Source organism: Eptesicus fuscus, chromosome 6, assembly GCF_027574615.1.
Source record: "Eptesicus fuscus isolate TK198812 chromosome 6, DD_ASM_mEF_20220401, whole genome shotgun sequence".
Lineage (NCBI taxonomy): Eukaryota > Metazoa > Chordata > Mammalia > Chiroptera > Vespertilionidae > Eptesicus > Eptesicus fuscus.
This window is the reverse complement of record NC_072478.1, coordinates 21337376-21355711: the sequence shown is the minus strand read 5'-3', so window position 1 is coordinate 21355711 and position 18336 is coordinate 21337376. Positions and strand designations below refer to the sequence as shown.

Genomic DNA, 18336 nt, shown 5'->3' with positions numbered 1-18336 from the left:
TTTGAAAAATACATCTTCCTGGCCTGGTACAAGTATACCACGGAGATAACATGGGTTAAGTTCCAGACCACCATAAGAAAGCATGAATTACAATAAAGCAATTTGTAATTTTTTTACTGATGGAGGGTACTGTCTTTCTATTGTAAAAAAAAAAAAAAAAAAAACAAGATCCGTGAAATGCAATAAAGTGAACTTCAATAAAACCAGACATGCTTCCATGTGAAAAAATATATATAAATAAATACATACATACATACTGTGGTACTTCTACACAATGGAATACTATGCTACTGTAAAAAAGAAGGAACTCTTACCATTTGCAACACCATGGATGGACATAGAGAGCATTATGCTAAGCAAAATTAGCTAGTCAGAGAAAGATAAATATCACATGATCTCACTCATTTGTGGAATATAATGAACAACATAAACTGATGAACAAAAATAGATTCAGAGACATAGAAGCTTCCAACCGACGGTAAAACCTCAGGGGAAAGACAAGGGAATGGGGAGAAGGGGGTTAAAGATCAACCAAAGGACCTCTATGCATACATGTAAGCATAACCCATGGACACAGACAATAGGGGGTGAGGGCATGTGCTGAGGAATGGGAGCAGCCGTGGAGAGGTTAATGGGGGGAAAGCAGACATATGTAACACTTTAAACAATAAAAAATTTAAATTAAAAAAAAAAAAGAATAGCCGAAACCAGTGGATAGAGCGTCGGCCTGCAGACTGAAAGGTCCCAGGTTCGATTCCGGTCAAGGGCATGTACCTTGGTTGCGGGCACATCCCCAGTTGGGGTTGTGCAGGAGGCAGCTGATCAATGTTTCTCTCTCATTGATGTTTCTAACTCTCTATCCCTCTCTCTTCCTCTCTGTAAAAAATCAATAAAATATATTTTTTTAAAAAAAGAATAAATCACAGGGCAGGAGACTTAGAGAGACCACACACAGTTGTTTTTTTCCGATTACCCCAAACAGCATCCAGGTGAGAAGGAAAATCTCTGGTGTTTTAAGTATATTTTTCTTGATTTCAGAGAGGAAGGGAGAGGGGGAGAGGGGGAGAGAGAGAAATGTCAATGATGAGAGAGAATCCTTGACCAGCTGCCTCATGCACTTCCACTACTGGACTGAACCCCCAACCCAGGCATGTGCCCTTCACCAGAATTGAACGCAGGAATCTTCAGTCTGCAGGTCAAACCTGTTAGGGCTCCTTTGCTGATATTAATCAGTATGCTCTCCCTATAATATACTGTGACCTGGAGTATAACAGCTTTCTAGGTTATTCGTCTGAATGAATCATTCACCCGCAGCCCAAGCCAGCATTCTCCCAGCCAACCTCTTTGGAGACCTTCATTGCCCTTGTCAGTGAATGATAGGTTCTTGTTCATTTGTTATTTCCTCTCTCTCCTCTGGACTGAATGGAAAGCTGAAACCTTGTCTACAGCTCTCCTAAGACCAGAAGACCAAGGTGGTCAGGGATCAGGTCCTAGCTCTGCCACTGTCTGGCGGTGTGGCCCTGGGTGAGCAATGTCAGCTGTCTGTTCTGCAGTCTCCCTGTCTGTAAAACAAGAACAGGAGCACAAGTTCCTCATTCATAGACCAGTGGGAGATGGATGGGCTGTTTTGTTAAGGCCCAGAAAGGCCTCTATAAGCACTAGCTTCTAAGTTCTGGTCACTTCCCAGTAGGGAGAGTTCAGTTCAGGACAAATGAGCAAAGACAGCCCCTCTGAGGCCTTTGACATGGAGAGGCAGGAGGAAACCAGAGAAGCCCAGATGGTGGAGAGGAGGACAGGAGAAGTGCTCGGAAGAGCTGGACATCCAGAGCCATTCCTGTGGCTCTGGTCCCACACTGGCCTGCCAGGGCTATTTGGGATTGCCCCAAAAGCCAGGTCCCTGGTCACCACAGGGGAGGAGGTCCTGGGGAGTGGCAGAGCTGAGTAGGAAGGAAAGGATGGGGAAAAAACAAAATCTACCATCAGAGCTCCCAGAAGAAAATGTGTGGGACGAACTGGAAGGTGGGTGATCAGAGCACTGGCGCTATGGCTGCAGCAGGCAATGGAGGGCCCCCCCAAAAAGGCTGTTCTGGAAAGCGGCCAGTCTGGCCTGGCCTGGGAGGATGCCACCTTTCCGCTAAATGTCCTGGAGATGCTGCTGGGCTTCTGGACACAGCCCTACCCACCCCCGAGGGAGGAATTTCCCCTCCCCACCCCTGCATCCAGCCTCTTCCACATAAGGCTTTCATGCGTGCTCATGCCATATGAGTTCAGGACAAAGGAATCAGAAGTACATGGTCTGCGTCTCCAGGGAGCAGTCATTCCAGAAACAAGACTAAAAGGAAAAGAACAGAGCCAGAGGGGGAGTATTGGGGTGTGGACTTGAGAGGCAAAGGGAGGAGTTCCTGGCTCTGAGTAGGCTACGCCCCTCTGGATACCCACACCACCAGAGCTCTCACATCAGGACCACGCCTTAGCTGGGGATGAGGCCACTGTGGACCCAAGTGCAACCTGGGCATCTTCCTCTGCCTCTCTGGGCCTCAGTGTCTTTCCTAGTGGCCCCAGCGCTCAGGTCAAAATACTGGAGTCATCTATGTATATCTCTGTCTCTGTTCATCTCTACACCTTGACCCCTGCATCAGCAAACTCTGAGGGAGCTACTTTCAAAATCCGTCCAGAATCCACCCACTTTTCACCTCCTCCATGGCCTACCCTGGGCCAGCACCATTATTTTCCACTTGTACTACTGCAGGGGTCTTTCAGCTCCCACTCCACCACTACCCCACAGGCTGCTCCCCTAACAGTGGCCAGACTCAAGAACAGGGTAACCTCGACTCAAGAACCCTTGGTGGCTCCCACCTCACTCAAAACAGAAGTGGAACTCCTCCTCAGGACTCACAAGTCTCTATAAGTCCTGCCCTGTCCCCTTCCTGCCATTATCTCCATCTACTGTCCCCTCACTATTTCCTCCAGTCCCACTGGTTTCCTACTGTTCCTGTCTTCGTTGTTTATGTTGAGTAGTGGATACAAACAAGCGAGAGAGAGCGGGAGTGGGGGGGGTGGGCAGGGGCGGATTGATGCACTCACCTACTTGCAAAAATTTATTTGTAACCTCAAACAAATACTGGTGAGACATAAGGGGTCATTCCCAGACATGCACAGAGAAAAGAACCATCTGAGTTGCCCCTTCCAATCTGACAATCTGAGGTGCAACAACACAGGACTGGGCCCCGTTGTTTCAGCTCCCAATCATAAATGTGTCATTTTCATAGTCTTTGTAGTGCCACATGATTCACATGTTTGTGCTTTCTGTTGGTGATGTCACTGTTGAAGCTGGCCCCCAAGTATTGCGCTGAAACACTCACTAGTGTATCTAAGTACAAGGAGGCTGTGATGTGACTTATGGAGAAAATATGTGTTAGAGAAGCTTCATTCAGACATGACTTATAGGGATGTTGGCCATGAGCTCAATGTTAATGGATCAATACTACATATTAAATTAAATGTTTTTAAATGGAAATACATGCTCTGATACCAAGTCTATATTCCTCCTTCATCTTCCACATTCAAGGACCATGGCAATTGCATTAGCCTCACCTATGTACTTATTGCCAATTTTAGTTGACAAAATATTTTTTAAATCTTTATTGTTGAAAGTATTATATATGTCCCCTTCCTTTTTCCCCCCATTGACCTCTTCTAGCCTGCCCTGCACCCCAACCCAGGCCTTCACCACCCTATTGTCTGTGTCCATGGACTATGCATATATGCATACAAGTTCTTTGGTTCATCTCTTCTCACCCACCCACCCTCCCACGCCAGTTGACATACAATATTATATTAGTTTCACTTATATAACTTAGTTAAGATGCAATGTTTATATAAATTAAAGTAATCACTGCAATAAGTCAAGTAGCCATCTGTCGCCATACATAATTATAGCAGAATTATTGGCTCTACTCCCTATTCTGTGCACTGTAGACACATGACTTATTTAATAACTGGATGTTTATACTTCTTCATCCCCTTCCTCTTGTCCCCCCCCCCCAAAGCCTCTCCTCTTTACCAACCATCAGTTTGTTCTCTGTATCTATAAGTTTGTTTCTGTTTCACTTGCTTGTTTTTAAATTCCACATATAAGTGAAATCATATGATATTTGTTTCTTTTGTTTGAGTTATTTCACTTCACATAATACTCTCTATATTCATCCATGTTACTGCAAATGGCAATATTTCATTATTTTTATGGCTGAGTAATATTGCCACATCTTCGTTATCCATTCATCTATCAGTAGACACATAGGTCGCTTCCGTATCTTGGCTATTGTAATCAATGCTGCAATAAAGATAGGGGTGCATATATCCTTTGAAAGTATTGTTCTCATTTCATTCAGGTATATACTCAGAAGTAGAATGCTGAGTCAGATGGTAATTCCATTTTTTAACTTTTTGTAAAATCTCCATTTTTGCATACTGGCTGCATCAATTTGCAATCCCACCAACAATGAATGAGGGTTTCTATTGTCCACATCCTCACAAACACTTGTTGTTTGTTGACTTTTTATGATACCCATTCTGGCATGTGTGGGCTGTTATCTCCTTGTGTCTTTGATTGCATTTCCCTGATAATTTGTGATGTTGTGCATCTTTTCATGTGTTTGTTCGTCATCTGTATGTCTGTTTAGAGCAATGCCTGCTCAGGTCTTCTGCCCATTTTAAAATTGAATTGTTTGCTGTTTATTTTGAGTTATATGAGTTAACTATATATTTTGGATATTAAGCCCTTATCAGATATATCATTTGCCAATATCTTCTTCCATTGAGTAGGTTGCCTTTTTGTCTTGTTGATGATTTTCTGTGCAAAGCTATTTTATTTAATGTGGTACCATTTGTTAATGTTTGCTTTAAATACCTGGCTTATTTTATCTGAAAGTCAGCTCATTAGCAAACATATCCTATCTACTACCTTAATCCTCCCTTGCTATGAAAAATGACACGTTACAATTTTCTGGCGCTAGGATGTGAGCATCTTTTGGAGGTGCTCACTCTGCATACTATAAATCTTTTTCAGTAATATATTATTTGTTTCTCAATGACATTTACATAAAAGAATTTAAAAAGGCATTTTTCAGGCGTATATGACATAATTAATAAACCCTTATATAAAATAAGTGAACAACAAATTTATAACAGCCTCCTGAATGAGTGACTCCCTTATTTGCTCAAAATTACATGCAACTGAGATTTTTTAAAAATTCTAAAACTACCTGCACCTGAATCTATCATAGAACCACAGCCTTCTACTCTATTAGAGGTCCTCAGACCACGGCCTGCAGCATGAATATCACATGGGTGATTTTTTTTCTTTATTGATTAAGGTATTACATATGTGTCCTTATTCCCCCATTACTCCCCACCTCCCATTCATGCCCCCACCCCTCTGTTGTCTGTGTCCATTGGTTAGGCTTATATGCATGCCTATAAGTCCTTTGGTTGATCTGGGTGATGGTTTTGATTCTCAGCATCTCAAGCCCACCAGGAACTGATAATTCAGATTCTGTATTCAAACTAAACTCCTGGGTGACTCATATGCAGTGAAGTTGGAAAAGGGTTTAGACTATATTTTTTCTCACCGGTTCATGCTGACATTTGAGGTAAGATAACTACCTGTGTTGGGTATTGTCAGTGTTCAGCAGCATCCTTCAGACATTGCCAAATACACCTGAGGCAAGCTCATCTCTGTTTGAGAAGTAGAAGCACCCTGACAGAATCCTGAACAAAGCCCCATGTCTTATCAGTTTAAGCTGTGAGCAGATCAGTAAACTCCTTCTAGCCCCATTTCTGCAATGGGGAAGAGAGTTCATAGAAATACTCATACAATGGACTTTTCTAAAAGTTAAGTCAGATAATTCCTATAAGATGGTAAGCTCTGGTGATGTGACATAAAAATATCTACATGTAGCTCTTATAATTTATAGATATTTTATGAGGCATTAAATGGCATCTCTTAACTTGTGATAAGCGTATAGCATCCCTAATTTTTGACAAATGTGTCAGGAAGCCAAAGAGTGTGGTGCCCAGGATGGCATCTCAAATGAATGCAGTTCTGCCTTGTTAAAGAGGAGAAAAGTAACTTTCCAGAGATATCAGGTCTGTGTCCCACCACAAATCAGACTTTGAAGAAAACATGATGTCAGGGATGGGATAAGGTTAGGCCTCTGAAAAACATGTAAGATCAAGACAAGGTGCCCTAACGGCTTTGGCTCAGTGGATAGGTGCCCTAACGGCTTTGGCTCAGTGGCTCAAGGTGCCCTAACGGCTTTGGCTCAGTGGCTCCTTTGGCTCAGTCGGCCTGCGAACTGAAGGGTCCCAGGTTCGATTCCGGTCAGGGGCATGTACCTTGCGGGCACATCCCCAATAGGGGGTGTGCAGGAGGCAGCTGATCGATGTTTCTCTCTCATTGATGTTTCTAACTCTCTATCCCTCTCCCTTCCTCTCTGTAAAAAAAAAAAATCAATAAAATATATTTTTAAAAAATGACAAGGCGTCATAAAAAGTGAGTTCATTTGACCTCTGTCCTGGTCTCCTGGGATCAGAGAATCATTAGGAAAATTTTCCTTTCTGCTTATTCTAGAGCCCCAGAGAGAAATCACCTGCTTAGAAGTTGGAATGACATGAGGGAAATGTGCCTGATGATCAGATAGAGAGAGAGCTGTAACTGTGTCCCCTGTGCAGTCCTCAGCTTGTACAAAGCTGGGGGAAAGCACATGGTTGTTGCTTTTGATTCCTAAGTCTGTCTAAGGAACTGACTGAAGCTGCACTCCTTCCTGCTGTCTCGCGAGGGAACAAGAGCTTCAGTCTCCATCATCAACCATCCAGGGAGCAATTCAGACTTCCACACGGAGACCTTCCTCTCAGAGACCCATCCAGGTGAGCCTGGGAGGCCAGTAGGTACAACAGGAAAGGGTCAGGGAGGATGGAACCTGGGACTTTTACCTGAGTCACTGTGACCCTAATCAGCCTAGTCCAGAGACAAGAAATGATTGTGTCCATATTCTTGGTTAAGTAACTAATATGTAATTAATTTAGTTAATACATTAATAAAGATGTGTTTGTTTGAATCTGCATTACAAGGACCTTAGTTGAGAATTAAGTGATGGGAATGGATGTCCAGTGGGATGACTCCATGGAATGAGTGAGATGCATAAAATGATTGCAGTAAAATGAGAATACATCTGAGGAGTTTTGTTGTTCGGAGAGAAGAAAATAGAGTATTAGTTGTGGAGAACAGTGCAGTGGAGTGAGAGTGTTTGCATTAAATTTCAAAGATGGGGTGTGTTTGAGCATGTTTTGTATTTACTGAAAAGACCCTGACCAGTCAGGGAGATAGTACCTTACAGAGCAGTGCATGAAACAGTCATTACAGTGTCTCCTCTCATGCAGGGTATTCACATGAAAAAAAATATTATTTAATAAAGCTAAAGAGGAATACTAAATAGTGTTACTTTGAATTATTTTATTCCTGGCAGGTTGCATATATTCTTGGATTTGTTGCCCATTTACTTTCTCTGTTGGAATAATTGGCAGGTATTCCTACCCTACATTCAGCCTTTCCCCCCAGTGGTCATACATTCTCTACTTTTAAAGAGAAAGTCTGGCATGCACTCAGGGCATACAAACTGAGGACTGGCCAACTGCTAGGCAAAGGCATAGGGGGCTGAGTAAAAAAGTCACTATAGTTTATAGATGGAGAAATAGAGGTCACCCATTGTTCCTTAACTCTTAATGCCACGGAGGCAGCACAGTCCGTTTACACTTATGCAGTGAGGCCTTCACTGTCCCAGCTCAGGGAAAGGTGGGTTGTGGGGGGAGGGGGGCGAAATCATCAAATCTAGTTAAAATTTCATTTCCACTTCATGTGAGTTTTCAACATGAAATGCCCTAAACCAAGGGAAGTTAATGAGGGAAGAGGCTTAAACTCAGCTCTGTCAAACAAGTTTTATTGAATAAATGTCTATATTACAATTGTACAGCTGCTAGGAATACTAGTTGTTTTAAGGAACTAGTATTCCCACACTAGATGCTTAAAACAAAGCTATGCTCTTACAGTCTGGATGTCGGAAGCTTGAAATGAGTGTAAGTGGCTAATATTAAAGTGTGTGCAGGGGTAGATAGGTTCCTTCTATAGTAGGCATGGATAATGCCCTCTCCACAAACATACACACACACACACACACACACACACACACACACACACACACACAGGCCTTATATGGCTTGAGAAAATCATTTGGTCAGGCCCTGCCAAGGCATTAGGGGTGAGTTAATTAATATAGCAAGCTAATTTTTAAGTTGATAGTTTTGTATGCCTCTGGAATGATGTTATAAATATGCAAATGGTCCTTGGCAGAAAAAACGGTTCCCCACCCCTGTTTAGAGGCTCAGGAGAGGACCTGTTTCTCTCTGATGCCGGTTAGTGTGCTTGGCTGTCACCTCTTGGCTCATGTTCCTTCCTCCATCTTCAAGCCAGCTGTGTAGCATTTTCAAAATCTCTCTGAGACCAACTCCTTTGTCTCTCTCTTCAACGTTAACAGAACCACTGTGCTTCCCTTAGTCCCACCTGGATGAGCCTGGCTCATCCTCTATCCTAAAGTCAGCTGATTAACAAGTCTGTTCCATCTGCTACCCTCATCCTCCCCCTTGTCATATAAATATCATATTCGGGTGCGTGGAAATTGGAGTGACAGGAGGGAAATGTGCCAGCCTCTCAGCTTGTGTAACCTTAGGCTGGGAGGGCATGGTTATGTTTATTTCTCACTGTTATTTGTTTGTATGGAGCCCAATTCTGGCTGGGGACTGATGCTGCACACCTTCCAGCTGTCTTTCCTCTGAACAGAACTTTACTCTCTATCATCAACCATTCAGGGAGGAATTCAAACATCCCCACCATGACCTTCCTCTCAGAGATCTTATCCAGGTGAGTCCAAAACCCAGCTGACCCTGCATGAGAGGGTCACCGAGAATGGAGACAGGAACATTTACCTGTTGTCACCTGAGAGCCCATTCGTCTTAGCCCAGAGGCAAGAGATTGCTGTTTGTTTACTTGATTAATTAATGTATTTATTTCAGTGGCTACCTAAGAATTCATGGTGTGACTGCTACTCACACCTTTGATGGTCTTTCATACTCTTTTATCATTAAATTTCTATTACATTAATGCTACTAAAATGTGTTTAAATTATGAAATTCAAACTGTGGTTCTAATCTGGCGTGATTCCGCCCCAAGAGACACATTGAGCTATGTCCTGACAGGTTTGTGACTGTCACACTGCAGAGGGGTGGGTGAAGGCAGGGATGCTGTAAACAACCTTCAATTCACAGGACAGAGCTCACCACAGAGAACAGTCTGTCCCGGAATGCCAACAGTGCTGAGGCTGAGAAACTCTGAGTTAAATAGCATCATTATTTGTAATACTTATAGCTGACTTCAGGTTGTTTTCCAAAATTGTAACACTTTCTGCCAGTAAAATTGGAGTACCCCATTTTGCTACCATTTAAAAAATTCCACCCCAGGCCTTCTGGCATGGCTCAGTGGTTGAGTGCCCAGGGCAGGGCACTTGCCAGGGTTGCTAGTTCCATCCCCATTAGAGGATGGGGGGTGGGGTGCAGGAGGCAGCCGATCAGTGATTCTCACCATTGAGGCTTCTGTCTCTCTCTCTCCCTCTCCCTTTCTCTCTGAAACAATAAAAATATTTTTTTAAAGTTCTAAACCCAATCAACGTGATTGCTCTTTCAGTGTTTTCCCATGCTAATAGCTACAAAAGACATTTCATGTTGTTTTCTCAAACTATTACATAATTTCTGCAAACTTCATTTATTTTCCCATTTTTTGTATAACATTACAAATTTTTCTAGAAATTATTCTTTCTCAATTGACTTTGTAGGACATTTCTTACCATAAAATTTTTAACATTTTATTTAAATACTAGACGCCCGGTGCACCAAATTTGTGCACGGGTGTCCCTCAGCCCACCCTGCACCCTCTACAATCCAGGAGCTCTCAGGGGATGTCCCACTCCCCGTGGTTCTCTGCTCTCTGCAGGCCTGGCGGTTTCCCTGCAGCCATGGAGATGAAGCCCCCATGCTCTGCCCTCCGCTCTCTGCCTGCCTCCGCCATGTGCCATGTGAAGGAAGCCCCAATGCCCTGCAGTGTGCTCTGTCTGCCAGGCCTGGGGGCTTCGCCAACACTGACACACTAAGGAAGCCCCCATGCCCTGTTGTCCTGGCTCTATCTGTGGGGCCTGGGGGTGTTCCTGCCGCCAACTTGCTAAGAAATCCCCCAAGCCCTGCTGTCTGGGCTCTGTCTGCCATGTCTGGGGACTTCCCTGCCACTGCCACACTAAGGAAGCCCCCATGCCCTGCTGTCCGGGCTCTGTGTGCTGGGCCTGGGGCTTCCCTGCTACCACAGAAGCCTCCATGGCCTGCTGTCCAGGCTCTGTTTGCTGGGCCTGAGGCTTCCCTGCTGCCACAGAAGCCTCCATGCCCTGCTGTCCAGGCTCTGTTTGCAGGGCCTGGGGCTTCCCCCACCGTCACCCTGCAAACGAAGTTTCCATGCCCTTCTGTCTGGGCTCTGACTGCTGGGCCTGGGATTGTTCCTGTCGCCGATGCGCTAAGGAAGTCCCCAGGCCCTACTGTCCTGGCTCTGTTTGCTGGGCCTGGGGCTTCCCTGCTGCCGCTGTGCTAAGGAAGCTCCCATGCCCTGCTGTCTGGGCTCTGTGTGCTGGGCCTGGGGCTTCCCCGCTGCCGCTGTGCTAAGGAAGCTCCCATGCCCTACTGTCTGGGCTCTGTGTGCTGGGCCTGGGGGTGTTTCCACGGCCTCTGTGCTAAGGAAGTCCCCAAGCCCTGCTGTCCTGGCTCTGTTTGCTGAGCCTGGGGCTTCCCTGCTGCCACCGCACTAAGGAAGCCTCTATGCCCTGCTGTCCTGGCTCTGTCTGCCTTGTCTGGGGGCAGATCAAGCCTCGCTGCTTGGTCTCCCCTAACCCCGGCGGGGCTGACAGGCCCAGACACTGCAGCAGTGGTGGAAGCGGGAAAGCTGGATCTGCCCCCTCCGGAGGCGGCTCTAGCCTCACTGCTCCTGCGGACAGGCCGGACACTCCAGCAACAGGGCTGAGGAGACTGAGCGCCACTATCTTGTGGCTATGGAGGCCGCCATTTTGTCATGGAATGGCAGTTAATTTGCATATTACTCTATTATTAGATAGGATATCTATTTGCTAACCACTGAGTTTCTTGCTTTATTAAGTCGTATTTGCTCACCTGTAAATTTTATATGTAGTTTCTAGTGGTCATCAAAAATGTATTGGTGATTCTTACACCGAGTTTGTAATCCCTATGACATCCTGCAAGATGTCAGAGAGCAAGGACCAATTCAATATTCTTTCATGTCAATAGCCATTTATGCCAGCTTTCATGTAACAATTTAAATGTTCTTAACTATATTGAAGTATAAGCTTGCCATATGGTAAATGTTCGTGTGCATTGAAACCTAATTCCAGATTCATTAAATGAATCATAGTTGAACATATGCTATGTGCCAGAACATTCCAGGAAAATTATGCATTATATACTTTTAGATCTAGGTCTTTACAATTTAATAGTCAACCCATATTGATATTCTTATTTGACTGTATTTTATGTCTTGTTTCAGTTAGTGTTTAATTCTCCATTCAATTCTGGGTACTATTGTTATTTTGAAACTACTCATTTTAACCTGGTTACATTATCTCATCTTTTTTTTTTTTTTCATTTTATCACTGTTCACTGGGAATTGATTCCACAGCCCAGACATGTGCCCTGACCAGAAATCCAACCATGACCTTTTGGATCATAGATGCTCAATCACTAAGTGACACCAGCAGGCCAAAACCTTTTTTTAAGGAAAAAAAATTATTTTTTGAGCCAAATGCCAGCCAAGAAAAGTGTTGGGGCATAAAGTTTAAACCACCAGCAGCAGAGTGAAGTAAGTACAAAAGACATGTCCAAGTCCTAGAGTTTACCGGCTCTTTACACTTCATGTTTTAGGAAAGAAACATGTAAGCTCTTTTGAAACGACTTAAAAAGTCGAAGCCTGGGTGGGGTGGGTTCAGGTAAAGTGGGGGCAGGTCTTGAATAGGTACTAAGGAAGAATATTTACTACTTTGATTGGTTACAGGCAGCAGTCCTGAAAGCTCATGGGCATGCAGGATGCAGGGGCATCTAATGCTCTCTACAGAAGTTGACTCAAGTTCCAACATACATTCAGGAACGTGAGTAGTCTTTTGTAAGTGGGCCACAGCTTTTAGCTGGTTGACTACTATTGTTTTTCTCAAACTCTCTAGCCCCAGTGTATTAAATTTGGAACATCACAGAATCCCCTTTTCACTTATTTGAGGTCTCTGTTCAAATGTCACCTTATTTGCAGACCTACCTACAAACCCATGAAAAACAGAACTCCCTATTCATTGTCTCTTTTAGATGTGCTTTCCTTTTCTTCATACCACTGCCAACAGCTAAAGTAATTTAGTATTTTATTACTTGCTTCCACATTCTTTCTCCCTCATTGGACTGTAGATACTTTTGTTCTCACAACCTGGACGGTGCCTAAAACATAGTCAGCACTCAATTTGTATTCCTGAGAAACATGAAGAAATTCTCATTAAAACTTTAGAATACGTGAACCCCTCAGATACATAGGTGATTGGGACAAATATTCCATATTATGGATGGCACTGGATAGCCCCTAAAGGGGACTATAAAAAATTTAAAAGTAATGTCTAACCTGCAAAATATAAATTGTCACATTTTAGTGAAAATCAGTGATGTTACTTTTGTCTTTCCTGATAGTCAACTCCACCACATGGAACCTGTGAATTTTACACAAATTTCAGAGTTTGTTCTTCTGGGATTTTCAGAGAAACCAGAACTGCAGCCCCTCATATTTGGACTTTTCCTCTCCATGTACATGATCACTGTATTTGGAAACCTGCTCATCATCCTGGCCGTCAGTTCCGACTCCCACCTCCACACACCCATGTACTTCTTCCTCTCCAACCTGTCCTTGGTAGACATCTGTTTCACATCCACCACCGTCCCAAAGATGCTGGTGAACATCCAGACACAGAGCAAAGCCATCACCTATGCAGGATGCATCACCCAGATGTATTTTTATATACATTTTGTTGGGTTGGATATTTTCCTTTTGACTGTGATGGCCTATGACCGGTTTGTGGCCATCTGCCACCCCCTGCACTACACTGTCATCATGAACTCTCGGCTCTGTGGACTGCTGGTACTGATATGCTGGATCATGACTGTCCTGAATTCCTTGCTACAATGCTTAATGACATTACGACTGTCCTTCTGCATGGACGTGGAAATCCCTCACTTCTTCTGTGAACTCAATCAGATGATCAAACTTGCCTGTTCTGACACATTTCTAAATAACATGGTGACTTATTTTTCAGCTCTTCTGCTTGGTGGTGGTCCTTTCGCTGGGATTCTTTACTCATATTCTAAAATAGTGTCCTGCATACATGGAATGTCATCTGCTCAAGGGAAGTATAAAGCATTTTCTGCTTGTGCGTCTCACCTCTCAGTTGTCTTCTTATTTTATTGTACAATCCTAGGAGTGTACCTCAGCTCTGCTGCTACCCACAATGGACACTCAAGTGCAACAGCCTCGGTGATATATTCTGTGGTCACACCCATGTTGAACCCCTTCATCTATAGTCTCAGGAACAAGGACATTAAACAGGCTCTGAAAGCATTCTTTGTGAAGGAAACTACAAACTGGCAGTTGTCCTAATACTGAAGGTGTGCCCATGATGGCAGAAGTCAAAGGCTCAGAGTCAGATACTGTGATTACTTTCCTACGATGAAAGTAGAACTTGCTTTTTCCATTGATTTCTTGGAATTTCTATTTCTCTGACCTCATCTTCTCTATTCAGTTTATGTAACTCAATTAAGTTTTCTGCTCTCTCAGATATCCAACAACTTATCTCTTTGCTGTTTTCCTACTTTCCAAAATTTATTTCCTTATGGATCAGATATTTGGAAAATCCCATTTACCTAATGGACAACATGGATTTTTTTTAGAATAATTTTTCTCAAATGACATACATTATATTGCATCAAATAATTTTTGTAACTAAAAGAATCATCCTGAATGATTTTCCTATGGGGAAAAAAACTACAATTAATGAACCCCACTGGTGTTGCTCGGTGCTTGAGCCTCAACCCATAAATATGCATGTATGCAGTACCTATGGACACATACAATAGGGTGTCAAGGGCCTGAGGTGGGGTGGGAACCAGGTGGAGGGGAGCTATGGGGGGTAAAAAGAGGGATGTCTGTAATAATCTCCACAATAAAGGTTTTAAAAGAAAACTTTAAAAAATACATCTTCCTGGCCTGGTACAAGTATACCTCGGAGATAACATGGGTTAAGTTCCAGACCACCATAAGAAAGCATGAATTACAATAAAGCAATTTGTAATCTTTTTACTGATGGAGGGTACTGTCTTTCTATTGTAAAAAAAAAAAAAAAAAAACAAGATCTGTGAAATGCAATAAAGTGAACTTCAATAAAACCAGGCATGCTTCTATGTGAAAAAATATATATATAAATACATACATACATACATACATACATACATACATACATACTGTGGAACTTCTACACAATGGAATACTATGCTACTGTAAAAAAGAAGGAACTCTTACCATTTGCAACACCATGGATGGACATAGAGAGCATTATGCTAAGCAAAATTAGCTAGTCAGAGAAAGATAAATATCACATGATCTCACTCATTTGTGGAATATAATGAACAACATAAACTGATGAACAAAAATAGATTCAGAGACATAGAAGCTTCCAACCGACGGTAAAACCTCAGGGGAAAGACAAGGAAATGGGGAGAAGGGGGTTAAAGATCAACCAAAGGACTTCTATGCATACATGTAAGCATAACCCATGGACACAGACAGTAGGGGGGTGAGGGCATGTGCTGGGGAATGGGAGCAGCCGTGGAGAGGTTAATGGGGGGAAAGCAGACATATGTAATACTTTAAACAATAAAAAATTTAAATTTAAAAAAAAAATAAATTACAGGGCAGGAGACTTAGAGAGATCACACACAGTTTTCTTTTCCGTTTACCCCAAACAGCAGCCAGGTGAGAAGGAAAATCTCTGATGTTTTAACCCTTTGCACTCGTTTGCTTTTTTCTCGATTCCTTTATTCTAATGCTAACCGTGTCAAGTCACACTCGACATCCGAGTGCAAAAGGTTAAGTATATTTTTATTGATTTCAGAGAGGAAGGGAGAGGGGGAGAGAGAGAAATGTCAATGATGAGAGAGAATCCTTGACCAGCTGCCTCATGCACTTCCACTACTGGGGACTGAACCCCCAACCCAGGCATGTGCCCTTCACCAGAATTGAACGCAGGAATCTTCAGTCTGCAGGTCAAACCGGTTAGGGCTCCTTTGCTGATTTTAATCAGTATTCTCTTCCTATAATATACTGTGACCTGGAGTATAACAGCTTTCTAGGTTATTCGTCTGAAGGAATCATTCATCCGCAGCCCAAGCCAGCATTCTCCCAGCCAACCTCTTTCGAGATCTTCAACGCCCTTGTCAGTGAATGATAGGTTCTTGTTCATTTGTTATTTCCTCTCTCTCCTCTGGACTGAATGGAAAGTTGAAACCTTGTCTACAGCTCTCCTAAGAGCAGAAGACCAAGGTGGTCAGGGATCAGGTCCTAGCTCTGCCACTGTCTGGCGGTGTGGCCCTGGGTGAGCAATGTCAGCTGTCTGTTCTGCAATCTCCCTCTCTGTAAAACAAGAACAGGAGCACAAGTTCCTCATTCATAGACCAGTGGGAGATGGATGGGCTGTTTTGTTAAGGCCCAGAAAGGCCTCTATAAGCACTAGCTTCTAAGTTCTGGTCACTTCCCAGTAGGGAGAGCTCAGTTCAGGACAAATGAGCTAACAGCCCCTCAAGGGCTTTGACATGGAGAGACAAGGGGAAACCAGAGAAGCCCAGATGGTGGAGAGGAGGACAGGAGAAATGCCAGGAAGGGCTGGACATCCAGAGCCATTCCTGTGGCTCTGGTCCCACACTGGCCTGCCAGGGCCATTTGGGACTGCCCCAAAAGCCAAGTTCCTGGTCACCACAGGGGAGGAGGTCCTGGGGGAGTGGCAGAGCTGAGTAGGAAGGAAAGGATGGGGAAAAAACAAAATCTACCATCAGAGCTCCTAGGAGAAAATGTGTGGGAAGAACTGGAAGGTGGGTGATCAGAGCACTGGCGCTATGGCTGCAGCAGGCAATGGAGGGCCCCCCCCAAAAGGCTGTTCTGGAAAGCGGCCAGTCTGGCCTGGCCTGGGAGGATGCCACCTTTCTGCTCAATGCCCTGGAGATGCTGCTGGACTTCTGGACACAGCCCTACCCACCCCCAAGGGAGGAATTTCCCCCTCCCCACCCCTGCATCCAGCCTCTTCCACATAAGGCTTTCGTGGGTGCTCATGCCATATGAGTTCAGGACAAAGGAATCAGAAGCACATGGTCTGCATCTCCAGGGAGCAGTCGTTCCATAAACAAGACGGAAAGGAAGAGAACAGAGCCAGAGGGGGAGTATTGGGGTGTGGACTTGAGAGGCAAAGGGAGGAGTTCCTGGCTCTGAGTAGGCTACGCCCCTCTGGATACCCACACCACCAGAGCTCTCACATCAGGACCACGCCTTAGCTGGGGATGAGGCCACTGTGCACCCAAACAGCAACCTGGGCATCTTCCTCTGCCTCTCTGGGCCTCAGTGTCTTTCCTAGTGGCCCCAGCGCTCAGGTCAAAATACTGGAGTCATCTATGTATATCTCTGTCTCTGTTCATCTCTACACCTTGACACCTGCATCAGCAAACTCTGAGGGCTCTACTTTCAAAATCCGTCCAGAATCCACCCACTTTTCACCTCCTCCATGGTCTACCCTGGGCCAGCACCATTATTTTCCACTTGTACTACTGCAGGGGTCTTTCAGCTCCCACTCCACCACTACCCCACAGGCTGCTCCCCTAACAGTGGCCAGACTCAAGAACAGGGTAACCTCGACTCAAGAACCCTTGGTGGCTCCCACCTCACTCAAAACAGAAGTGGAACTCCTCCTCAGGACTCACAAGTCTCTATAAGTCCTGCCCTGTCCCCTTCCTGCCATTATCTCCATCTACTGTCCCCTCACTATTTCCTCCAGTCCCACTGGTTTCCTACTGTTCCTGTCTTCATTGTTTATGTTGAGTAGTGGATACAAACAAGCGAGAGAGAGAGAGCAGGGGGGGGGGGGGGGGGGGCGGGGGCGGATTGATGCACTCACCTACTTGCAAAAATTTATTTGTAACCTCAAACAAATACTGGTGAGACATAAGGGGTCGTTCCCAGACATGCACAGAGAAAAGAACCATCTGAGTTGCCCCTTCCAATCTGACAATCTGAGGTGCAACAACACAGGACTGGGCCCCGTTGTTTCAGCTCCCAATCATAAATGTGTCATTTTCATAGTCTTTGTAGTGCCACATGTTTCACATGTTTGTGCTTTCTGTTGGTGATGTCACTGTTAAAGCTGGCCCCCAAGTATTGCGCTGAAACACTCACTAGTGTATCTAAGTACAAGGAGGCTGTGATGTGACTTACGGAGAAAATATGTATTAGAGAAGCTTCATTCAGACATGACTTATAGGGATGTTGGCCATGAGCTCAATGTTAATGGATCAATACTACATATTAAATTAAATGTTTTTAAATAGAAATACATGCTCTGATACCAAGTCTATATTCCTCCTTCATCTTCCACATTCAAGGACCATGGCAATTGCATTAGCCTCACCTATGTACTTATTGCCAATTTTAGTTGACAAAATATTTTTTAAATCTTTATTGTTGAAAGTATTATATATGTCCCCTTCCTTTTTCCCCCCATTGACCTCTTCTAGCCTGCCCTGCACCCCAACCCAGGCCTTCACCACCCTATTGTCTGTGTCCATGGACTATGCATATATGCATACAAGTTCTTTGGTTCATCTCTTCTCACCCACCCACCCTCCCATGCCAGTTGACATACAATATTATATTAGTTTCACTTATATAACTTAGTTAAGATGCAATGTTTATATAAATTAAAGTAATCACTGTAATAAGTCAAGTAGCCATCTGTCGCCATACATAATTATAGCAGTATTATTGGCACTACTCCCTATTCTGTGCACTGTAGACACATGACTTATTTAATAACTGGATGTTTGTACTTCTTCATCCCC

At 44.0% G+C, this 18336-nt stretch overlaps 1 protein-coding gene across 1 annotated transcript; it reads left to right on the top strand.

Annotated features, from left to right (window-relative positions):
- The first annotated feature begins 11961 nt into the window (after window positions 1–11961).
- Window positions 11962–14325, top strand: LOC129149280 (olfactory receptor 7A17-like). The gene is made up of 3 exons (XM_054716856.1): window positions 11962–12016; window positions 12209–12302; window positions 12880–14325. Exons 2-3 carry the CDS (start codon window positions 12241–12243, stop codon window positions 13838–13840), a joined length of 1023 nt encoding a protein of 340 aa, XP_054572831.1. The 5' UTR covers window positions 11962–12016; window positions 12209–12240; the 3' UTR covers window positions 13841–14325.
- Window positions 14326–18336: the final 4011 nt, after the last annotated feature.

Bases quoted from the DNA above. Each gene is read 5' to 3' on its own strand.
- LOC129149280 (XM_054716856.1), top strand. From the start codon at position 12,241: ATGCAGGGGCATCTAATGCTCTCTACAGAAGTTGACTCAAGTTCCAAC. The intron at 12,303-12,879 runs GTGAGTAGTCTT...CTTTCCTGATAG, and splicing joins TCCAACATACATTCAGGAAC to TCAACTCCACCACATGGAAC.